Raw genomic sequence first — 24,725 nt, forward strand, 5'->3', positions numbered from 1 at the left:
AGCTTCACCCTCTGACACTGGAGATCATGATCCTGAATTTACCAGACATGAAGAGCTTCACTCACTAGACAGTGGAGATCCTGATCCTGAATTTACCAGACATGGAGAGCTTCACTCACTAGACACTGGAGATCCTGTTCCTGGATTTACCCGACATGAAGAACTTCACTCACTAGACACTGGAGATCCTGTTCCTGGATTTAACCGACATAAAGAGCTTCACTCGCCAGACACTGGAGATCCTGATCCTGGATTTACCAGACATGAAGAGCTTCACTCACTAGACACTGGAGATCCTGATCCTGGATTTACCAGACATGAAGAGCTTCACCCTCTGACACTGGAGATCCTGATCCTGGATTTACCAGACATGAAGAGCTTCACTCATTAGACACTGGAGACCCTGGATTTACCAGAGATGAAGGGCGTCACTCACTAGACTCTGGAGATCGTGATCCCGGATTTACCAAACATGAAGAGCTTCACCCTCTGACACTGGAGATCGTGATCCTGGATTTACCAGACATGAAGAGCTTCACTCACTAGACACTGCAGATCCTGATCCTGAATTTACCAGACATGGAGAGCTTCACTCACTAGACACTGGAGATCCTGTTCCTGGATTTACCCGACATGAAGAGCTTCACTCACTAGACACTGGAGATCCTGATCCTGAATTTACCAGACATGAAGAGCTTCACCCTCTGACACTGGAGATCCTGATCCTGAATTTACCAGACATAAAGAGCTTCACCCTCTGACACTGGAGATCCTGATCCTGGATTTACCAGACATGAAGAGCTTCTCTCACTAGACACTGGAGATCGTGATCCTGGATTTACCAGACATTAAGAGCTTCACTCACAAGATACTGGAGATCGTGATCCCGGATTTACCAGACATGAAGAGCTTCACCCTCTGACACTGGAGATCCTGATCCTGAATTTACCAGACATAAAGAGCTTCACCCTCTGACACTGGAGATCCTGATCCTGGATTTACCAGACATGGAGAGCTTCACTCACTAGACACTGGAGATCGTGATTCCGGATTTACAGACATGAAGAGCTTCACCCTCTGACACTGGAGATCGTGATCCTGAATTTACCAGACATGAAGAGCTTCACTCACTAGACAGTGGAGATCCTGTTCCTGGATTTACCAGACATGAAGAGCTTCACTCGCTAGGCACTGGAGATCCTGATCCTGAATTTACCAGACATGAAAAGCTTCACTCACTAGACAGTGGAGATCCTGTTCCTGGATTTACCAGACATGAAGAGCTTCACCCTCTGACACCCGAGATCCTGATCCTGAATTTACCAGACATGGAAAGCTTCACTCACTAGACACTGGAGATCTTGAGCCTGGATCTACCAGACATGAAGAGCTTCACTCATTAGACACTGGAGATCCTGTTCCTGGATTTACCAGACATAAAGAGCTTCACTCACAAGACACTAGAGATCCTGAATTTACCAGACATGAAGAGCTTCACTGGCCAGACACTGGAGATCCTGATCCTGGATTTACGAGACATGAAGAGCTTCACTCACTAGACACTGGAGATCCTGGATTTACCAGACATGAAGAGCTTCAATCACTAGACACTGGAGATCATGGATTTACCAGACATGAAGAGCTTCACTCACTAGGCACTGGAGATCCTGATCCTGAATTTACCAGACATGAAGAGCTTCACCCTCTGACACTTGAGATCCTGATCCCGGATTTACCAGACATGAAGAGCTTCACCCTCTGATCCTGGAGATCCTGATCCTGAATTTACCAGACATAAAGAGCTTCACTCGCCAGACACTGGAGATCCTGATCCTGGATTTACCAGACATGAAGAGCTTCACTCACTAGACACTGGAGATCCTGATCCTGGATTTACCAGACATGAAGAGCTTCACCCTCTGACACTGGAGATCCTGATCCTGGATTTACCAGACATGAAGAGCTTCACTCATTAGACACTGGAGACCCTGGATTTACCAGAGATGAAGGGCGTCACTCACTAGACTCTGGAGATCGTGATCCCGGATTTACCAAACATGAAGAGCTTCACCCTCTGACACTGGAGATCGTGATCCTGGATTTACCAGACATGAAGAGCTTCACTCACTAGACACTGCAGATCCTGATCCTGAATTTACCAGACATGGAGAGCTTCACTCACTAGACACTGGAGATCCTGTTCCTGGATTTACCCGACATGAAGAGCTTCACTCACTAGACACTGGAGATCCTGATCCTGAATTTACCAGACATGAAGAGCTTCACCCTCTGACACTGGAGATCCTGATCCTGAATTTACCAGACATAAAGAGCTTCACCCTCTGACACTGGAGATCCTGATCCTGGATTTACCAGACATGAAGAGCTTCTCTCACTAGACACTGGAGATCGTGATCCTGGATTTACCAGACATTAAGAGCTTCACTCACAAGATACTGGAGATCGTGATCCCGGATTTACCAGACATGAAGAGCTTCACCCTCTGACACTGGAGATCCTGATCCTGAATTTACCAGACATAAAGAGCTTCACCCTCTGACACTGGAGATCCTGATCCTGGATTTACCAGACATGGAGAGCTTCACTCACTAGACACTGGAGATCGTGATTCCGGATTTACAGACATGAAGAGCTTCACCCTCTGACACTGGAGATCGTGATCCTGAATTTACCAGACATGAAGAGCTTCACTCACTAGACAGTGGAGATCCTGTTCCTGGATTTACCAGACATGAAGAGCTTCACTCGCTAGGCACTGGAGATCCTGATCCTGAATTTACCAGACATGAAAAGCTTCACTCACTAGACAGTGGAGATCCTGTTCCTGGATTTACCAGACATGAAGAGCTTCACCCTCTGACACCCGAGATCCTGATCCTGAATTTACCAGACATGGAAAGCTTCACTCACTAGACACTGGAGATCTTGAGCCTGGATCTACCAGACATGAAGAGCTTCACTCATTAGACACTGGAGATCCTGTTCCTGGATTTACCAGACATAAAGAGCTTCACTCACAAGACACTAGAGATCCTGAATTTACCAGACATGAAGAGCTTCACTGGCCAGACACTGGAGATCCTGATCCTGGATTTACGAGACATGAAGAGCTTCACTCACTAGACACTGGAGATCCTGGATTTACCAGACATGAAGAGCTTCAATCACTAGACACTGGAGATCATGGATTTACCAGACATGAAGAGCTTCACTCACTAGGCACTGGAGATCCTGATCCTGAATTTACCAGACATGAAGAGCTTCACCCTCTGACACTTGAGATCCTGATCCCGGATTTACCAGACATGAAGAGCTTCACCCTCTGATCCTGGAGATCCTGATCCTGAATTTACCAGACATGAAGAGCTTCACTCACTAGACATTGGAGACCCTGGATTTACCAGACATGAAGAGCTTCACTCAGTAGACACTGGAGATCTTGAGCCTGGATTTACCAGACATGAAGAGCTTCACCCTCTGACACTGAAGATCCTGATCCTGAATTTACCAGACATGGAGTGCTTCACTCACTAGACACTGGAGATCCTGTTCCTGGATTTACCCGACATGAAGAGCTTTACTCACTAGACACTGGAGATCCTGTTCCTGGATTTACCAGACATGAACAGCTGGACTCACAAGACACTAGAGATCCTGAATTTACCAGACATGAAGAGCTTCACTCGCCAGACACGGGAGATCCTGATCCTGGATTTACCAGACATGAAGAGCTTCACTCACTAGGCACTGGAGATCCTGATCCTGAATTTACCAGACATGAAGAGCTTCACCCTCTGACACTGGAGATCCTGATCCTGGATTTACCAGACATGAAGAGCTTCAACCTCTGACACTGGAGATCATGGATTTACCAGAAATGAAGAGCTTCACTCACTAGGCACTGGAGATCATGGATTTACCAGACATGAAGAGGTTCACTCACTAGACACTGGAGATCCTGTTCCTAGATTTACCAGACATGAACAGCTGCACTCACAAGACACTAGAGATCCTGAATTTACCAGACACGAAGAGCTTCACTCGCCAGACACTGGAGATCCTGATCCTGGATTTACCAGACATGAAGAGCTTCAACCTCTGACACTGGAGATCCTGTTCCTGGATTTACCAGACATGAAGAGCTTCAACCTCTGACACTGGAGATCCTGATCCTGGATTTACCAGACTTGAAGAGCTTCAACCTCTGACACTGGAGATCCTGATCCTGGATTTACCAGACATGAAGAGCTTCACTCACTAGACACTGGAGATCATGTTCCTGGATTTACCAGACATGATGAGCTTCACCCTCTGACACTGCAGATCCTGATCCTGGATTTACCAGACATGAAGAGCTTCACTCACTAGACACTGGAGATCCTGTTCCTGGATTTACCAGACATGAAGAGCTTCACCCTCTGAAACTGGAGATCCTGTTCCTGGATTTACCAGACATGAAGAGCTTCAACCTCTGACACTGGAGATCATGGATTTACCAGAAATGAAGAGCTTCACTCACTAGGCACTGGAGATCATGGATTTACCAGACATGAAGAGGTTCACTCACTAGACACTGGAGATCCTGTTCCTGGATTTACCAGACATGAAGACCTTCACTCACCAGACACTGGAGATCCTGATCCTGGATTTACCAGACATGAAGAGCTTCACTCACTAGACACTGGAGATCCTGATCCTGGATTTACCAGACATAAAGAGCTTCACCCTCTGACACTGGAGATCCTGATCCTGGATTTACCAGACAGAAAGAGCTTCACCCTCTGACACTGGAGATCCTGATCCTGGATTTACCAGACATGAAGAGCTTCACTCACTAGACACTGGAGATCGTGATCCCGGATTTACCAGACATGAAGAGCTTCACCCTCTGACACTGGAGATCCTGATCCTGAATTTAGCAGACATAAAGAGCTTCACCCTCTGACACTGGAGATCCTGATCCTGGATTTACCAGACATGGAGAGCTTCACTCACTAGACACTGGAGATCGTGATTCCGGATTTACAGACATGAAGAGCTTCACCCTCTGACAATGGAGATCGTGATCCTGAATTTACCAGACATGAAGAGCTTCACTCACTAGACAGTGGAGATCCTGTTCCTGGATTTACCAGACATGAAGAGCTTCACTCGCTAGGCACTGGAGATCCTGATCCTGAATTTACCAGACGAACGAGTTACTTACCTTCGGTAACGACTTTTCTGGTGGATACATTAGCTACCTGTGGATTCCTCACCTAATGAATACTCCCATGGCGCCAGCATTCGACGGAAATCTTCTTACTAGTCTCTGCACGTCGACGAGGACGTCACTCTAGCCCACGCGACGCCGTCTGACGTCATACAGGCAATAAGAGGTCCTCGACGACGTGCCGACGTCAGTACCAATCATTTTTTACGTGCATGAGAACAACCAGGCAATGCAATGAAAGAGCAAGGCAACATCCCATTACATTGTAAAAATACACAACATTGCATGAATAACTGTAAATCTTTTATATATATATATAACTCTCTCTTTTTAAAATATATATACACATCAAGTATATACACAAAGATATATACATATATACATATATATAAATATAATATATACAACATCTATTGCACCCTCAAAGACCAAGAGGAGCGTACTCAAGGATTACTTGGTAAGACCAGAAAGGCAACGGGGAGGCGGGTGGGACCGTGAGGAATCCACAGGTAGCTAATGTATCCACCAGAAAAGTCGTTACCGAAGGTAAGTAACTCGTTCTTCGGATGGATACAACTACCTGTGGATTCCTCACCTAATGAATAGAGTCCCAAAGCAGTACCACGCCCGGCGGTGGGTGCCTAAATGGTCAAACCAAGAAATCCTGCAGCACTGACCGTGCAAAATGGCCGTCCCTTCTAACCTCAGAATCCAAACAGTAATGTTTTGCAAAAGTGTGAAGGGACGACCAAGTTGCGGCCTTGCAGATGTCGACCACAGGAACACCTCTGGCCAAGGCCGAAGTGGCCGACTTAGCTCTGGTGGAATGAGCTCTAATGCCCTCAGGAGGATCCTTCTTTGCCAAAGAGTAACAGATTTTAATGCAAAGAACAACCCACCTGGATAGTGTTCTCTTGTGGACTGCCTTTCCTCTCCTCTTGCCCACGTATCCAATAAACAGCTGATCCTCCAGCCTGAAATCCTTTGTTCTATCAATAAAGAAGCTCAACGCCCTCTTTGGGTCCAGACGGTGCAGTCTATCTTCCTCTTTGGAAGGATGAGGCGGAGGATAGAACGTGGACAAAGTAATTGCCTGAGCCAAATGGAAAGGTGAAACAACCTTCGGGAGGAAAGCAGCCTTGGTCCTCAACACCACCTTATCCCCATAAAAAGTTGTATAAGGGGGCTTTACTGATAAGGCCTGCAACTCACTCACTCTCCTTGCTGATGTTATAGCTATCAGGAAGACTGTTTTTAAAACCAAATACCTTAAGGGGCAAGAATGCAAAGGTTCAAAAGGGGACCCCATAAGGAAAGTCAGGACCAAGGACAAATCCCATTGCGGCATAACGAATGGTTTTGGAGGATATTTATTTAGAAGACCTTTCAAGAATCTGATAACAATAGGGGATTTAAATAAAGATGGTTGGTCTGGAAGACATATGAAGGCTGACAAGGCCGATAAATAACCCTTAATGGTAGCCACTGCACAACCTTTCTGCGCTAGAGACAGAGCAAAAGACAAAACGTCCGATAGATGAGCATGCAAAGGATCAATCTGCCTCTCTCCACACCACGCAACAAATCTAGACCATCTATTAGCGTAGATAGATTTAGTGGAGTGTCGCCTGGCCGCTAATATAACATCCACTACCTCAGGCGGGAGAGAGAAGGAACTCAGGTTGCCCCGTTCAATCTCCAGGCATGTAGGTGCAGACTCTGGAGGTTGGGGTGTAAAACCTGCCCCTGCGACTGCCAGAGGAGGTCTGCCCTGAAAGGGAGACGGAGCGGAGGGCACATTGAGAGTTGGAGAAGGTCGGAGTACCATACCCTCCTTGGCCAATCCGGAGCTATTAGGATGACTAGAGCCCGGTCCTGGCGAATCTTCCTCAATACTCGAGGAATCAAGGGTATGGGAGGAAACGCGTAAAGCAACTGGCCGCACCAGGTTATTTGAAACGCGTCCCCCAACGCTCCCTGCATCGGATACTGGAGGCTGCAGAATAACGGACAATGCGCGTTCTCTCGAGTGGCAAACAGATCTACCCGAGGAAACCCCCACCTCTGGAAGATTAAACGGACTTGATCTGGATGGAGACGCCACTCGTGGTCTGCCGAGAATTGGCGACTGAGACTGTCCGCACGCACGTTCAAGACTCCGGCCAGATGGTTTGCTATCAAGCAAATCTGATGGTCCTTTGCCCAGGACCATAGTCGAAGAGCTTCTCTGCAGAGAAGGTACGACCCCACTCCTCCCTGCTTGTTTATGTACCACATCGTGGTAGTATTGTCCGTTAGGACCTGTACCGACTGACCACGAAGGGAAGGGAGGAAGGCCTTGAGAGCCAGACGTACAGCCCGTAACTCTAACAGATTGATGTGAAACATCTGTTCCTCTGGAGACCAAAGACCTTTGATCTCCAGATCCCCCAGATGAGCTCCCCACCCTAGAGTGGAAGCATCCGTTATGACTGTGGCCACTGGTGGCGACTGCTGGAACGGCTTTCCTTGTGAAAGATTGTTGCTTGCAATCCACCACTTCAAATCCACAGCAGCATCTCTGGAGATCTTGACAGTACTCTCTAGATCCCCTTTGTGTTGAGACCACTGCCTTCGGAGGCACCACTGAAGAGCCCTCATGTGCCAGCGAGCATGCGTGACCAACAGAATGCAGGAGGCAAACAGACCGAGCAGACGAAGGACCTTGAGGACTGGAACTACCGCTCCATTTCGAAACATTGGAACCAAATCCTGAATATCTTGAATCCGCTGAGGCGGAGGAAAGGCCCGACCCAATGTTGTATCCAGTACTGCCCCTATGAACAGGAGGCGCTGAGAGGGCTCTAGGTGAGATTTGGGCTCGTTCACCGAAAAACCCAGGTCGAACAACAACTGGGTTGTTGACTGCAGATGATGCGACACAAGCTCCGGGGACTTGGCTTTGATCAACCAGTCGTCCAAGTAAGGGAATACTGCTATCCCCTTCCTTCTGAGTTCTGCCGCCACCACCGACATCACCTTCGTGAAGACTCGAGGTGCTGAAGTAAGACCAAACGGAAGGACCGCAAACTGATAGTGCTGCGATCCCACCACAAACCGGAGATACTTCCTGTGTGACTTGAGTATCGGGATATGAAAGTAAGCATCCTGCAAGTCGACAGACACCATCCAGTCTTCCTTGGTCAACGCCAAAAGCACCTGTGCTAGGGTCAGCATCTTGAACTTTTCCTGCTTGAGGAACCAATTCAAGATCCTCAGGTCCAGGATTGGTCTCAAACGACCATCCTTCTTGGGAATCAGGAAATACCTTGAGTAACATCCTCGACCCCTTTCCTGCTCTGGGACCAACTCCACCGCGCCCTTTGAAAGGAGGGCTTGTACCTCCTGTTCTAGCAACAGGAGGTGTTCTTCTGAACAATAAGAAGGGCGGGACGGGATGAGGGGCGGGAACTCCCGAAAGGGAAGGGTGTAGCCTTTTCCCACAATACTGAGAACCCAAGTGTCCGTTGTAACAGTCTTCCATTTGGTGAGAAAATGCTGTAATCTTCCCCCTACAGGAGAGGAGTGAGTGGGAAATGGTGGAAGCCTAAGGCTGCTTCCCCTGCTGCACCCCGCCAGAGGATGAGGAAGAGGCAGAGTGCTGCTGAGAGGCTCCTCTGGTGCGGACCCTACCTCTCCCTCTAAAAGATCTATAGGGATGGGAAGAGGCAGGTTGCTGATATCTTCCCCGAAAGGAAGAGGAGGAAGAGCCACGCCCAAATCCACGAAACCTCCTGAAAAATCTGGAAGAGGCCGTGGAAGAAGGAGCTTGGAGCCCTAACGACTTAGCCGTGGCCCTGCTCTCCTTAAAACGTTCCAAGGCCGAATCAGCCTTGGCTCCAAACAGTTTGTCCCCATCAAACGGGAGATCCAACAATGTGGACTGTACATCCGCAGAAAAGCCCGAGTTACGGAGCCAGGCCTGCCTCCTTGCCACCACAGTTGTGCCCATTGCTCTGGCTACCGAGTCGGTCGTATCCAGTCCCGTCTGGATAATCTGGGTCGCAGCAGCCTGGGCATTTGAAACAACATCCAAAAGACCCTGGGGAAGCTCTGTAAATGATGAGGAAATGTCATCCATCAGAGCATGAATATACCTCCCCAGGATACAGGTTGCGTTGGTGGCCTTCAACGCCAGACTGCAGGACGAAAAAATCTTCTTGGACTGCGCCTCTAGTTTCTCTGAATCTCAGTCCCCAGGCACCGTCTGGAAAGAACCAGGCGCTGACTTGGATGAACAGGAGGCCTGCACCACCAAGCTCTCCGGCGTAGGGTGCCTAGACAGAAAACCAGGGTCAGTCGGAGCCGCCCGATACCTCCTGGCCACGGCTCTGTGAACTGCTGGGGAAGATGCCGGCCTCTTCCACACCTCTAAAACCGGATCCAGCAGAGCGTCATTAAATGGCAAAAGAGGCTCCGCCGCAGCTGAGGCCGGATGTAGCACCTCTGTTAGAAGGTTTTGTTTAGCCTCCACCACCGGCAAAGGCAGGTCCAAAAAACTAGCTGCCTTCCGTACCACTGCGGGAAAGGAAGCAGCCTCCTCAGTATATTCTCCCGGGGACGAAAGATCCCACTCAGGGGAAGTGTCTAGCCCACTGGCCGACTCCAGACCACGCAGCCCATCACCCGAGTCCTCTAGCTCTCCTTCCTCCAGGGCTCGTTGGTACTCCTGCTCCTCTAATACACGGAGAGCACGTCTCCTCGAATGAAGCCGTTGTTCAATACGCGGAGTCGACAATGCCTCCGCCGAAGTCGAAGATCGGCGCCGATCTTCAGAAGCCACCGACGCCGCGTCCGGCGCCACAGGTAACTTCGGCGCCGACGAAAGAGCAGTCGAAGCAGATGGACCCACCGGAGTCACAGGCCGAAATCCCGACGTCGACGGGATGAAAATCCCCGGGGCCAATCCCTCTGAAGCCACCGGAGCGGCCACCGGCACCGACACTGGTGCCGAGCCCACGTTCCCAAAAGGGAGAAAGGGCATAAAGGGTGCCGGCCGAAGAGGCGCAGGATCACCCAATGAAAAGGCCAATGGCCCAGCCGGAGCACCCCCTGGAGCCATCTGTTGGAAGATGGCATACATCGCATTCAAGAATGAGGAACTATCGGCTCCAGGGGTGGGAAAAGCCGGATACTGGGGTGCCTGTCTCGGAGGCGACCCCGACGCCGGCCTCGACGTCTGCAACGCCGGAGAAAACACCTGAGGCTCCAATACCTCAATCACCGACGCCTGTCCAGGTGAAGTTGGAGACGCCGGAGACGGCAACGGCGTCGAAGGATGCGGCGTAACCGTTGGACTGATCTCCCATGTCCTTCGGCGCCGATCCGAAGACCTGGAACGAGTCTCCTTTGAATGACGCCGAGATTCTCTACGGCGCCGGGAGTCTCGATGACGCCGATGTCTTGGTGAAGAAGACTTCTTGTGATGCTTCTCCTTCGATTTCGCCATAAACAGCTTTGCCTCACGTTCCTTGAGGGCCTTTGGATTCATGTGCTGGCATGAATCACAAGTCGAGACGTCGTGGTCGGAGCTCAAACACCAAAGGCAATCGGAATGAGGATCCGTCACTGACATCTTGCCTCCACACTCACGACAAGGCTTGAATCCAGACTTTCTCTGCGACATTATTACCACAGCGAAAGACTATGCAAATGCAGCAAAAATACACTGTAAACACAAAAGTAACAGTTGCTCCCTCGAAGATAACCGTTTCGAATGCACGGAAAAAAGGGAACTGACGTCGGCACGTCGTCGAGGACCTCTTATTGCCTGTATGACGTCAGACGGCGTCGCGTGGGCTAGAGTGACGTCCTCGTCGACGTGCAGAGACTAGTAAGAAGATTTCCGTCGAATGCTGGCACCATGGGAGTATTCATTAGGTGAGGAATCCACAGGTAGTTGTATCCATCAGAAATGAAGAGCTTCACTCGCCAGACACTGGAGATCCTGAACCTGGATTTACCAGACATGAAGTGCTTCACCCTCTGACACTGGAGATCTTGATCCTGGGTTTACCACACATGAAGAGCTTCACTCACCTGGCTGCACGATAAGCAGCTTGGCCAAGATCCCGTCCTCGATCCTGAGCTGGAGCAGAGAGCTGGGGTGTCTCAGCTGGATGCATTCGCTAGGGGGCTCCGTCATGTCCTCCACCTCTGTGGGTAGAGGCTGCTCCCCTGCAGGAGGAGAAACACAGGATAACCGTTACCATCTCAAAGTGTAACAATATTGTCCATCAACAGATCAATGTGTAGGAGAAGTGGCCAATCAACAGCTCAATGTGTAGAGAACTGGCAATCAACAGCTCAATGTGTGAGAGAACTAGGCAATCAAGAGCTAAATGTGTAAGAGAACTATGAAATCAGCAGCTCAATGTGTAAGAGAACTATGCAATTAACAGCTCGATGTAGAAGAGAACTGCAATCAACAGATCGATGTGTAGAGAACTATGCAATCAACAGCTCAATCTGTGAGAGAACTATGCAATCAACAGCTCAATGTGGAAGAGAGCTATGCAATCAACAGATCAATGTGTAGAGAGCTATGCAATCAACAGCTCAATTATGTAGTGAACTATACAATCAACAGCTCAATGTGTAAGTGAACGATGCAATCAACAGCTCAATGTGTAGAGAGCTATGCAATCAACAGCTCAATGTGGAAGAGAACTATGCAATCAACAGCTCAATGTGTAGAGAACTATGCAATCAACAGCTCAATGAGGAGAAAACTATGTAATCAACATCTCAATGTGTAGAGAACTATACAATCAACAGCTCAATGTGTAAGAGAACTATGCAATCAAAAGCTCAATGTGTAAGAGTTGACAGACTGCACAATCAACAGTTCAACATCTAAGAGTCTACAGGCTGCACAATCAACAGCTGAATGTGTAACAGAAGTGGGCAATCAACATCTTAAGGTGTAAAGGTCTACAGGCTGCACAATCAACAGCTGAATGTGTAAATGTCTAGATACTGTCCAATCACCATTTCAATGTGTAAGAGTGGTCAGGCTGCACAATCAACAGTTCAACATCTAAGAGTCTACAGGCTGCACAATCAACAGCTGAATGTGTAACAGAAGTGGGCAGTCAACAGCTTAAGGTATAAAGGTCTACAGACTGCACAATCAACAGCTGAATGTGTAAATGTCTAGATACTGTCCAATCACCAGTTCAATGTGTAAGAGTGGACAGACTGCACAATCAACAGCTGAATGTGCAAAAGTTACAAAGTTTTCAAGCAGTGCAGGAAGCGTGACAGAACGGAATATAAGATGGATCTGGAAGTTACTTTGAAGGCCAGATTGAAATAAATCAAATGACAGATAAACTTAGAATTAAATAGGAGCATCCCAATGCAAGCAGAGAGAAACAGCAACAGAAGAACTGTGTGGTGTTACAGTACGAGCAGATGATGGTAGTGCGCAAAGACAGAGAGTGCAGAAAATGTAAGCAAGGCACAGGCAGTGTCAATGCGCTGAAGGTGCAAGCACAGGAAATAAATTACATTAGGCATTGATAAGGGCAAAAGGTTTCAGAGCTAAGTGGCCAAGCTATTGCCTTTGCCAATGCTCATTTACTGGTCACATGGCAACTGATTTGTCATGATGCAAGCATCCTAGTTGTACGTTCTGCAAAGAGTTTTAGATTAAAAGAACACCCTTGTCAGTACATGGTGCTACTGGAAGTAGAGAGGAGGCGGGATGAATTTTGGGGGGTGGGAGGGAGGCACAATGTACTATTTGGGGTACTTTGATCACGGTGGCCCTGGGATTCTTCATGGACTACTGTAGAACCCCACTGGTCTTGTTGATGCCCAGGGAGGGGGCAACTAGCCCTGTTTAAACAAGGATTGTATTTCTAAGGCATGACCATGTACAGAGCTCCACTACCTTTTGGCTGGGTCCGTGCTGTAGAATAGCGCATACATACATGCACATGCCTAACCACACAAAGCTATAGGGTACCCTTTGTCAACGGTGGCTCATGCACACCTACACCTGGAACAGGAGTCACCGAGTCCTCCTGACTCGAAAGCATTTTCCAAAGAAAAGCAACTTGCAATGTCCGAGCCCAACACTAGAGAGCAGAAGTATGTACCACGTGTGTCATCTCCAGCCACACATGCTATGAACACAGGGTTTCGTACATGGCAAAGGAAATTTCCCTTACCAGCCATGCTTCTGGCAGCCATGTATTGTTGTCATGGATGAAGGTGGTATAAATAGCCATTACAGCCAACATGGGACATTTAACCGCCATGAAACTGGTACATTTTCTGCACCGTCCACCGCAGCCTTACGGGAAGGTCACTGAGATCATCTGGGTGAAACCAATTTAAAGTATTGTCTTATAGTCAGAGCAGACTCAACATGGTACTGACTAGTAGTGGCAAGGGGTATAGACTCTTAATACCTGCAAAAACAGGGTCACAGAAAAGGCAAAAAATCTGGGGTGCCCAAGTAGACATAATCCAGCTGGGGTTCGGAGTCTCTGGAAATGGGGACTGGAGAGCGGTGAGTCCCCAGACACCAAGCCACAGCAGCAATGGACACCAGGTGACAGCATCTCATGGGCAGATGCTTAGACCCCCCTTTCCAAATCTCTGTCAAATCCCTGAGAACCAGCTGTACATTCTGCTTCTGAAACTGGACAACTCACTGCACTAGTCCAACACTGCTCCTTGCTTAAAACACAGTGAAAATGGCCATCTAGGCACACAAACCCAAGTACATAAAAGCTCTTTTTATTTAGTAAATAGAATCTGGCAAATGTGGGGACATGTAAGTCCTCTTCAACGTCATACGAATGCCCCACTTTGGAAACAGGGAAATCCAAGATGAGTGGACACGTCCAAGTAGGGACAGGTGAAACGGGCGAAGACAGCCATCTGGGAGGCAGATAGAATGAGAGTTCTTTCGCAAGACATATTCAGTGGGTGCTCCTGACCTGTAGAGGGGCTCTGCTGGTCCTCCTGCTCAGTCGTGTGCTGGCCCTGCCCCAGCTGTTGGTCTGTGTGTCCATCATCACTGGTGGTTGTACCATCTGCTGAATGTGGGCATACAACACTGATAAAACACTTTTTAAAATGTTTATTTAAAATGCAGTGAAAATACAAAGTCACCGTCAATTAGAATGCATTTATAAGTATAGATATACATGTACCCGACTCTAAACTTACAAAATATTACTATTATTATTTTAAAAAAAATAACAAAGACATTTACATATTCACAAGACAATCTCAACGTTAGACTAAGATAAATCATTAATATACAGTAAGACACTAAACCTCATATCATGACCCTTCATTATTAAACATCCAAACTCAATTTTTGAAAGATTGCTAATTCTCAAATGTAACAAGTGCTGCAAGATCTTTAACTCTCAAGTGGAAGCAGTACTCTTGCTTACATACTTGCAAAATGTTTGGAAACCAAAACTGAATGGTTACTGGCCCCAGTCCATTTCCAGTGTCTGATGAGCGAACCTCAAACACGGCAATGCACTTACTGTCATCTGTCAATCTAAATGTAATATCCAAAGAAGCAGTTTTAGGTTTGAATTCTATTGACAGGAAATGCAGCCACTGATGAAAGAGAAAATAATCCATTGCTAAAACACTTCTACAGGTCTAAAACATATGCTTCCAATCTCTCTACTGGAGAGTAGACCGTCATGGATATCCCAAAGGAATATTAGATTGATACCCAAGCAAATCTTCTGGTGTATAACAGCATCAGCAACTTGCAGATAAGAGCCTGAAACAGTCGAGGTGACACCGTATTGATCCACTGGATTACGAGGGGCACGACCACTCAGGTCCAATACTAACATTTTCTTCTAATCATTTGATACAATCAGTATAATGTATCTGGAACTGTGCATATCAGACGGCCAATTTTAGTGTGAGAGTGTTAGAATTTGTGTTAATCTTTGAAGTGGGCCACTGCCCTGTGAGAAAGTCTTCCTTTTTGCCCTGATCACCCTCATTTTTTCACTGATACTGGTGGTTATTGACTCTGACTGTGGCCTGGGCTCTGCTTAACAGGCCCAGTGTCAGTGCTCTGTTTAAAAGGTATATGAAAATTAGGCATAATGATAATTGGCTCCGACAACTACCTGTTTGTAGCTGGTATATGGTAGGGCGTGTAGGTTTAGAGGCCCAGTAGATTGAATGTACTTAAGTGTGCGCTGCGATGGTGTCTGCGGCCATTTTAAATACCAGCTCTGCTTTGCAGGTTGCCTTTAAACTAAAACTATGTCCAAAATCCATTTTGAAATTAAAAGTACTTCCAAAGTCTTACACTACCTTAATTTTACATATAACTCACCCCTAAGGTCTACCCTAGTGTTGGAAATGGCCCTTTTTGCAGGGTTATCCCCAAACTTTTTGCCTTCTTCCTCCTATTTTTTGATGTCTGTCTTTGCTGGTTTATTGTCTCTGCGCACTTCACCACTGCTAATCAGTGCTAAAGTGCAAGTGCTCCCTATAGAAATTGTACTGTGGATTGGTTTATCCATAATTGGCATATCTGATTTACTAATAAGTCTAGTAACGTGCCCTAGAGGTGCCCAGGGCCTGTGAATCAAATGCTACTAGTGGGCCGGCAGCACTGGTTGTGCCACCCACATAAGTAGCCCTGTAAACATGACTCAGCCCTGCACTGCAGTGTCTGTGTGTGCAGTTTTAAATTGCTTGGCAAGTGTACCCACTTGCCAGGCCTCAACCTTCCCTTTTACTACATGTAAGGCACCCCTAAGTTAGGCCCTAGGTAGCCCCATGGGCAGAGGACAGTGTATGTTTAAGGTAGGACATATACTAGTATGTTTTATATGTCCTAACAGAGAAATACTGCAAAGTTTTCACTGTGCAAGGCCTATCTCTCTCATAGGTTAACATGGGGGCTGCCTTTAAATATCCTTAAAGCACAGATTCTCTCTCAGAGCAGATAAATATGTGGAGTTTAGGGTCTCTGAACTCAAAATTAAAAAATACATCTTGTAGTGAAGTTGGTTTTCAGGTTGATAGTTTGAAAATGCCACTTTTAGAAAGTAGGCATTTTCTTGCTTAATCCATTCTGTGACTCTGCCTGTTTGTGGATTCCCTGTCAGGGTCAGTTTGACAGTTGGGCTGTTCACACCTCTCCTCTAGACAGTGACACAAGGGGGGCTGGGGTGTAGCCTGCATATCTTGATTAGCCATCTGTGCTAGGAGGGAGGAGAGGAGTGGTCACTCACACCTGAAAGGACTGTGCCTGCCCTCACACAATGCTGTCTCCGACCCCCTGGTGAGTGTCTGGAGCCTGGCCTGGACAAGGAAGGATCCTATAAACACTTGAGACTTTGCTTTGAAGTTTGCCAACTTCAAAGGCAGAACTGGGTATAAGAAGAAGACCCAAAAGCCCAGACTTTTAGAATCTTTCTGGAATCAAGAGGAACCTCTGCAAGGAGAAGAGCTGAAGAGCTGGAAGAGAAGTACTGTCCCTTTGCTGTGCTGCTTTGCTGGACTGGCCTGCAGTTGCTGCTTCTGCCTGAAAAGAGTGCAAAGGGTGAACTTTGCTGTGTGTCCTGCTTGAGAAAATTCACCAAGGGCTTGGAGTAGAGCTTGCCTCCTGTTGGAAGCCTCAGGGACACTAAAGACTTCAGTTTCCTTGACCTGCAGCACTGGGAACTGTGTGTTTTGTGCTGTTCAAGAGGAGAAACCACTGTGACGCCCCCACCGCAGCCTGGGCATCCCCCATGACGCTGATCCTGCTGACACCGGCGCCGCTGCCTGCACCGTGGCCTGTGGACAAACTCATGAGGTACACGAAGCACCGTCCGATTGACTCCAGCACTATCGACTCCTGTGTCGTCACCAGGCATCCTGCCTGCAGCATGACCTGTGGACCCCGCTAGTGAGGGTCACAAAGCACCGTCCAGTCCCGCTGGCTTGGGCCTACCAACGAAAGCACTTCAGCAACAACGATGCCGCTGCCTGCACCGTGACCTGTGGACCCGGCACATCGCACCACCCCGCTTCACACCGCAACCCTGGTCTCACCGACGCCACTGGATGCCGTCACTGAGCCGCTGCCTGCACCGTGACCTGTGGACACCGCACATTGCATCGTCCTGCTTCGCACCGCAGCCCCAATGCCATCCACACCGGCGCACCTGACTTCTTCAGCCTGGAGTTCGATCTGCAACGCGTGTGACCTCAAGGGCCCGACGACTCCTGCACGACACCACGACATGAGCGACGCTGCTCTTCGAAGCTCACCGCGAGGATCACAATGCCCTGCAAATCCAAGGTACTGATTGTGGGTCTTCCCGATACTGTAGCTGGCCCGCAACGCTGTGGCGGGCCTGAACTGTTGGTCTTGTTGATCACAATGCCGTGATAGCCCCAGGTGGAGCTATCGACCTCAAGGAACTGTATTTTTGAGTAAATCTTGCAGAATTCGTATTTTTATTACTGTTTGTGGGATTTTTATCGTATTTGGTCTTGTTTTATATAGATAAATATTGGCTATTTTTCTAAAACTGGTGTGGTGTCTGTTTGTAGTGTTTTCACTTATTACTGTGTGTTATGTGCAAATGCTTTACACATTGCTTCTGAGATAAGCCAGACTGCTCAGGGTGAGCAGGGGTTATCTGAGCGGGTATCTCCCTTATCCTGACTAGAGTGAGGGTCCCTACTTGGACAGGGTGCAAACCGACTGCCAACTAGAGACCCCATTTCTAACACCTAGGGGCCCCAAAGGTAGTGCGCAGAGTAATAATAGGCAGGGGCATTATAAAAGTTGTTTTTAAAGCCCTGGTGATGGAAAAACTGCCAATGTCGCTTTCCCCATTGTAGTAAAATAGCTCCATACGCTAACATAGGAAGACTTTATTTAACATTAATAAAGTCTATCTTTTGATAGGAGTGGGCTACAATTTTCATTCAATGTATCAAATTAATAGTTACAATAAATCCAACAACTTGCCAAGGTTAGATTTATTATAAGTATTATAGGAAAGTTGGTTTAGAACTGTTTTCCAACAGAGTCCTAAAATCATCCCTGTAGTACCCTTTCCTGAGCTGGACCAAACTGAACCCGACGATTGCGAGAACAAACCCTGCCAGTGTGCTACCTTTGGTAGCACTGTGACCTCCAGCAGCCAAACCGTGCCAATACCAGGGTTATTGGTCAGCCCATGTCTGACATCAGGAAAAACAGCCCGACTGGGGCTGAAAAAGGACTAGAAGGAAACCCCAGTTGAGGGACTCCAGAAGCAACCCGGACCTCCCGCCAGAATGCCCACGTTGTCCTGTGAACGACTCTGGAACCAACTTACCTCCTGCTCCTGAGGGCATCCTTGCGTACAGCTCCTGGCTCACCGATTCGCTGTGCACCTGATCACCCTGTGCACTGAAGAACCTGCTGTGCCTTAAGGGTCCCCCACCCCTTGCAACCTTGACACTGTGAGAAAAGGCCTCTTTCTGGCATGGTGAGCCCCCACTTTTTGCCTGATGTTTGATGTAGCCTAGAAATTGATAGTGCCCAGGGCCCCTGCTAACCAGGTTCCATGGGCCAGAGCTCTGTCCCTAAACTGTTCCGATTCATTGGCACAATTGGAGACACCCCTGGCTGCCACCATAAGTCCTTAGTAATGGTACTTAGGTGCCCAGGGCAGAAGGTACTAAGGCTAGGCCTCTGAGGGCAGCAGCACTTATTGTGCCCACTGCCATGGCCATGCATCCAGGTGCATGTATCACTGCCATTGCAGGATGAGTGCCCTGATGCAAACTAAAGTAAAAACTTGACATGGCACCCTACCTGTGTGCCCTGTCCACTTCATACCACATGCCACATAGGTAAGTCACCCCTTTGGCAGGCCTTCAGCCCTAAGGCAGGGTGCACTATACTGTATGTGAGGGCATCGCTGCATGAGCAATATGCCCCACGGTATTCTTGCCAAACATAGGACATACTGAGTGAACAGAGCAGCCATTTTAAAATACATGTGCTGGACACTGGTCAGTATGAGTTTCACAGTAACATGATAGCCACTTTGAACCCTTGGCTGTTTGGTATCAAACAACTCAGAATCATAAATCCACACTGGTGCCAGTGTTGTATTTATTATAAAATGTACCCAGGGGTGACCTTAGAGGTGCCCCCTACGAAAGATAACTACCCTGGCCTGGTTTCTGACTGGTTCTATCCAGCCTTCCACCTCCAGACACTCAATCTACAAACCTTGGGGAAGATCCATCTCTCTGGTTTGTAGAACTAATCCCTTCCTGGGTGGAGGTGCCAATGCCACCTTCCTCAGGAATGTGCACAGCCCTGGCGGCGAGCTTCAAAGGGCTAACCGCCTTCGAAACTCACCCCCCAGGCCTGCTGCTAGCAGCAGATGGTAACCCCAGTGCAAACCCCCACTTTTGGCGGGAGCAACGGCGGGAAACTCAAACAAAGGGTAGGAGGAGAGACCACTCCTAAGGTGTTGCATGATAGGTGGAGCCTCCATTTCATTTTCCTCCATCTTGGATGGAAAGAAAATAGCCAATCAGGCATTGGGAAGTGACGCTGCCCACAGGAAGTGGTTACTTTAGTTGGTGTAGCCACCCAAAGGTAGGTGACCCATTTCTCACTACCAGGTTTCCCCCTAAAACGCCCACAAAATACAGTATTTAGTGGGATACCTAGACCAGGAATTCAGATTCGACAGACAAAAGAAGACCAGCACCAAGAAGATGCATGCACCATTTCACAGCCATTTATACTGCACGAGGGGCAGATGTACAAAGCATTTTTCTAGTCGCTAAGGGGCCGATTTGCAGAATCAGCCCGTTTGCGACTAGACAAATGCTTTTTGGGATGTACAAAGCCCAAACTGCGATTTAGTAACTTGTTACCGAATCGCAGTTTGGGTTTTGCGATTCAGTATCAGGAAGGGGTGTGTCAAGGGCGTCCCTTTCTTATACCGAATCTAATTGGTATGTATGATTGTTTTGTGACCACGAATGCGGTCGCAAAACAGTGGAAACCCTGGAAAGACAGTTTGGCAGTACCCGGGTTCTGTGCTAGAGACCCGAGGGATCATGGAATTGTCACCCCAATACCAGAATGGTATTGGGGTGACAATTCCATTATCTTAGACATGTTAAATGGCCATGTTCGGAGTTACCATTGTGACGCAATACAGAGTTATTGACCTATGTATAGTGCACCCGTGTAATGGTGTCCCCGCACTCACAAAGTCCAGGAAATTGCCCTGAACGATGTTGGGGTACCTTGGCTAGTGCCAGGGTGCCTACACACTACGTAACTTGGCACCCAACCTTCACCAAGTGAGGTTTAGACATATAGGTGACTTATAAGTTACTTATGTGCAGTGACAAATGGCTGTGAAATAACGTGGACGTTATTTCACTCAGTGCAGTGGCAGGCCTGTGTAAGAATTGCCTGAGCTCCCTATGGGTGACAAGAGAAATGCTGCAGCCCATAGGGATCTCCTGGAACCCCACTACCCTGGGTACCTAAGTACCATATACAAGGGGATTATATTGGTGTACCAGTGTGCCAATGAGAATTGGTAAATTTAGTCACTAGCCTGTAGTGACAAATTTAGAAAGCAGAGAGAGCATAAACACTGAGGTTCTGTTTAGCGAGCCTCAGTGATACAGTTAGGCACCACACAGGGAACACATACAGGGCACATACTATGAGCACTGGGGTCCTGCCTAGCAGGATCCCAGTGACACAAGGGCTAAAACAACATACATACAGTGAAAATATGGGGGTAACATGCCAGGCAAGATGGTACTTTCCTACACAACACCCCCCCCAAACGAAGGACAATAAGACTAGCCATGACCTGATGAGTCTTCATTGTCTAAGTGGAAATATCTGGAGAGTCCATCTGCATTGGAGTCGGTACTCCCAGGTCTATGTTCCACTGTATAGTCCATTCCCTGTAGAGATATGGACCACCTCAACAATTTAGGATTTTCACCTTTCATTTGTTTTAGCCAAAGTAGAGGTTTGTGGTCTGTCTGAACAATAAAGTGAGTGCCAAACAGGTATGGCCTCAACTTTTTCAGTGCCCAAACCACAGCAAAGGACTCCCTCTCTATGGCAGACCAATGCTTTTTTCTAGGGGTCAACCTTCTGCTGATAAAAGCAACTGGTTGATCCTGGCCCTCAGAATTCAGTTGTGATAAGACTGCCCCTGCCCCTAATTCAGATGCATCAGTTTGAACAATGAATTTCTTGGAGTAACATGGGCTTTTTAGGACAGGTGTAGAGCACATGGTCTGTTTGAGCTCCTCAAAAGCTTTCTGACAGCTAGCTGTCCATAACCCCTTCTTAGGCATTTTCTTGCTTGTGAGGTCATTAAGAGGGGCTGCTATGGAGCCATAATTCTTTATGAATCTCCTGTAATACCCTGTGAGGCCTAAAAAGGCTCTCACCTGGGTCTGAGTTGTAGGGGGAACCCAATCCATGATTGTCTGGATTTTACCCTGTAGTGGTGCAATCTGTTCTCCACCTACCAGGTGGCCCAGATAAACCACTTTCCCCTGCCCTATCTGGCACTTTGAGGCCTTGATAGTGAGGCCTGTCTTTTGCACTGCCTCCAAAACGTTCCAAAGGTGGACCAGGTGCTCATCCCAGGTTGAGCTAAAGACAGCAATATCATCAAGATATGCTGCACTGAAAGCTTCCAACCCTTGCATGACTGTGTTCACCAACCTCTGAAAAGTGGCAGGTGCATTTTTCAAACCAAAGGGCATTACTGTGAATTGGTAGTGCCCTCCTATAGTTGAAAATGCAGTCTTTGGTTTAGCATCTTCTGCCAATCTGATCTGCCAATACCCTGCAGTCAGATCAAAAGTGCTAAGATACTTGGCAGAAGCCAGTGTATCAATGACCTCATCTGCCCTGGGTATAGGGTGAGTATCAGTTTTTGTTACCTGATTGAGCCCTCTATAATCTACACAAAACCTAATCTCTCTCTTTCCATCTTTGGTGTGAGGTTTTGGTACAAGCACCACTGGGCTAGCCCATGGGCTTTCAGAAGGTTCAATCACCTCTAAATCCAAAATTTTCTGCACCTCTTGTTTAATGCAGTCTCTGGCATGGTCAGGCTGCCTATACATTTTACTTTTAACAGGCAGGCTGTCTCCAGTGTCAATTGTGTGTTCACACCAGGATGTTGTACCTGGTACAAGTGAAAAAGAGGTCTGAAAATTGGCTTAGGAGATTGATGCAGTTGTCTTTCTGTTCTGCAGTCAGACAATCGGCCAAAACTACTCCCTCCACTAAGGCATCTGGTTCAGTGGTGGAGAACAGATCAGGGAGAGGGTCACTCTCTTCTTCCTGTCCCTCATGTGTTGCCATGAGCAGGGTAAGATCAGCCCTGTCATAGTAGGGTTTCAGGCGGTTGACATGAATCACCATAAGGGGGCTCCTGGCAGTGCCCAGGTCTACCAAATAGGTAACCTAACCCTTTTTTTCAACAATTAGATGGGGTCCACTCCATTTGTCTTGAAGTGCTCTTGGGGCCCAGGCTCCAATACCCACACCTTCTGTCCTGGTTGGTACTGGATCAGAACAGCCTTCTGGTCATGCCATTGCTTTTGCAGCTCCTGGCTAGCCTGAAAGTTTTTACTGGCCTTTTTCATGTACTCAGCCATTCTGGATCTTAGGCCAAGTACATATTCCACTATGTCCTGTTTAGGAGCCTTTAAAGGTTGTTCCCAACCCTCCTTCACAAGAGTGAGTGGACCTCTTACATGGTGCCCAAAGAGGAGTTCAAAGGGGCTGAAGCCCACTCCTTTTTGGGGTACCTCCCTGTAAGCAAAAAAGAGGCAAGGTAACAGGACATCCCATCTCTTCCTGAGTTTTTCAGGGAGTCCCATTATCATACCTTTGAGAGTTTTATTAAACCTCTCAACCAGTCCATTTGTCTCTGGATGGTAAGGGGTGGTGAACTTGTAGGTAACACCACACTCCTTCCACATTGCTTTCAAGTATGCAGACATGAAGTTGCTACCACTCTCTGACACTACCTCTTTAGGAAAACCCACCCGGGAAAAGATTCCCAGGAGGGCCTTTGCCACTGCAGGAGCTGTAGTGGTCCTTAAAGGTATGGCTTCAGGATATCTTGTGGCATGGTCCACTACCACCAAGATAAATCTATTCCCTGAAGCAGTAGGAGGGTCAAGGGTGCCAACTATGTCAATCCCTTCCCTTTCAAAGGGCACCCCAACCACTGAAAGTGGAATTAGAGGGGCCTTTGGAGTGCCACCAGTCTTGCCACTGGCTTGGCAGGTCACACAGGAATTAAAAAAGTATTTAGTGTCCTCTGACATATGAGCCCAGTGAAACAAGGGGACAAGTCTTTCCCAAGTTTGCGTCTGGCCAAAAGGCCCAGCCAAAGGAATGTCATGTGCTAGGGTAAGAAAAAACTCTCTGTACTGCAGGGGAATGACCAATTACCTGGCAGCTCCAGGTTTTGGGTCCCTTGACTCTGTGTACAAGAGGTTGTCTTACCAGTACACCCTATAACTGTCACTGACATCCCCATTTTGCTGCTTGACAGCTTGCTGTCTGAGACCCTCTAATGTGGGACAGGTTTGCTGTGCCACACTCAGCTCGTCCCTGGCAGGCCCCCCTCCCCCAAAAGCTCAGCAGTGTCTGCTGCCAGCTCCTCTGGAGTATGTTCTGCACAGGGGGGAAATTCCTCTTCCTCAGAAGGGCAATCATCTGTAGAGGGAGGGGTAGTGGGTAGGGATTTACCCTTCTTACCCCTAGCTTTAGAGGGCACTTGGTCCGTTGTTCCAGGATCCAAGTCACCCTGTCGTTTTTGCTTTTTGGCCTGAGCCCTTGTTAAAGCAAACATATGCCCAGGAATGCCCAACATTGCTTCATGGGCCTCCAACTCCACTTCTGCCCAAGCTGATGTCTCCAAATCATTTCCTAGTAGACAGTCTACAAGTGAATCTGTGTCTACCACAACTTTCTTTGGACCAGTAAACCCCTCCCCCCCCGTTGAGATTCAAAACAGCCATGGGGTGGGTAAGAGTGTTGTTATGAGCGTCTGTCACTTGGTACTGCTGACCAAGTAGGTGTTGTTCAGGGTGGACCAGTTTCTCTATCACCATAGTTACACTGGCTGCTGTGTCCCTGTAGGCCTGAACCTCAACACCATTGATTAGGGGAAGTTGCTTGGACTTATCCATATTAAGGGGACAAGCAACTAAGGTGGCAAAATCAATGCCACCATCAGAGACTAAAACAGCCTCTGTGGTCTCCCTAACAAGACCAAGCCCAACTACATTGCCAATAGGGAGCCCAGCTACGCCCTTGGATTGGCTACTAGAAGTAGATTTCCCACCACCACTGCTATTACTAGGGGCACTAGAATTTGCAGCAGAGGTTGTGGTGGTGGGAGGTTTGGTGTTTTTCTTT

At 47.9% G+C, this 24,725-nt stretch overlaps 1 protein-coding gene across 1 annotated transcript in view; it reads right to left on the reverse strand.

The window, feature by feature from the left end:
* Positions 1–24,725, reverse strand: part of LOC138285945 (zinc finger protein 766-like) — a 196,238-nt gene that overhangs the window by 84,507 nt on the left and 87,006 nt on the right. Inside the window, exons 4-5 of the mRNA XM_069226464.1 lie at positions 14,227–14,322; positions 11,312–11,449 (exon numbers count right to left, since the gene is read on the reverse strand). Coding sequence (XP_069082565.1) covers positions 11,312–11,449; positions 14,227–14,322 — 234 coding nt within the window. The remainder of the gene's footprint in view (positions 1–11,311; positions 11,450–14,226; positions 14,323–24,725) is intronic.

This window comes from Pleurodeles waltl, chromosome 3_1 (assembly GCF_031143425.1).
Source record: "Pleurodeles waltl isolate 20211129_DDA chromosome 3_1, aPleWal1.hap1.20221129, whole genome shotgun sequence".
Taxonomy (NCBI): domain Eukaryota; kingdom Metazoa; phylum Chordata; class Amphibia; order Caudata; family Salamandridae; genus Pleurodeles; species Pleurodeles waltl.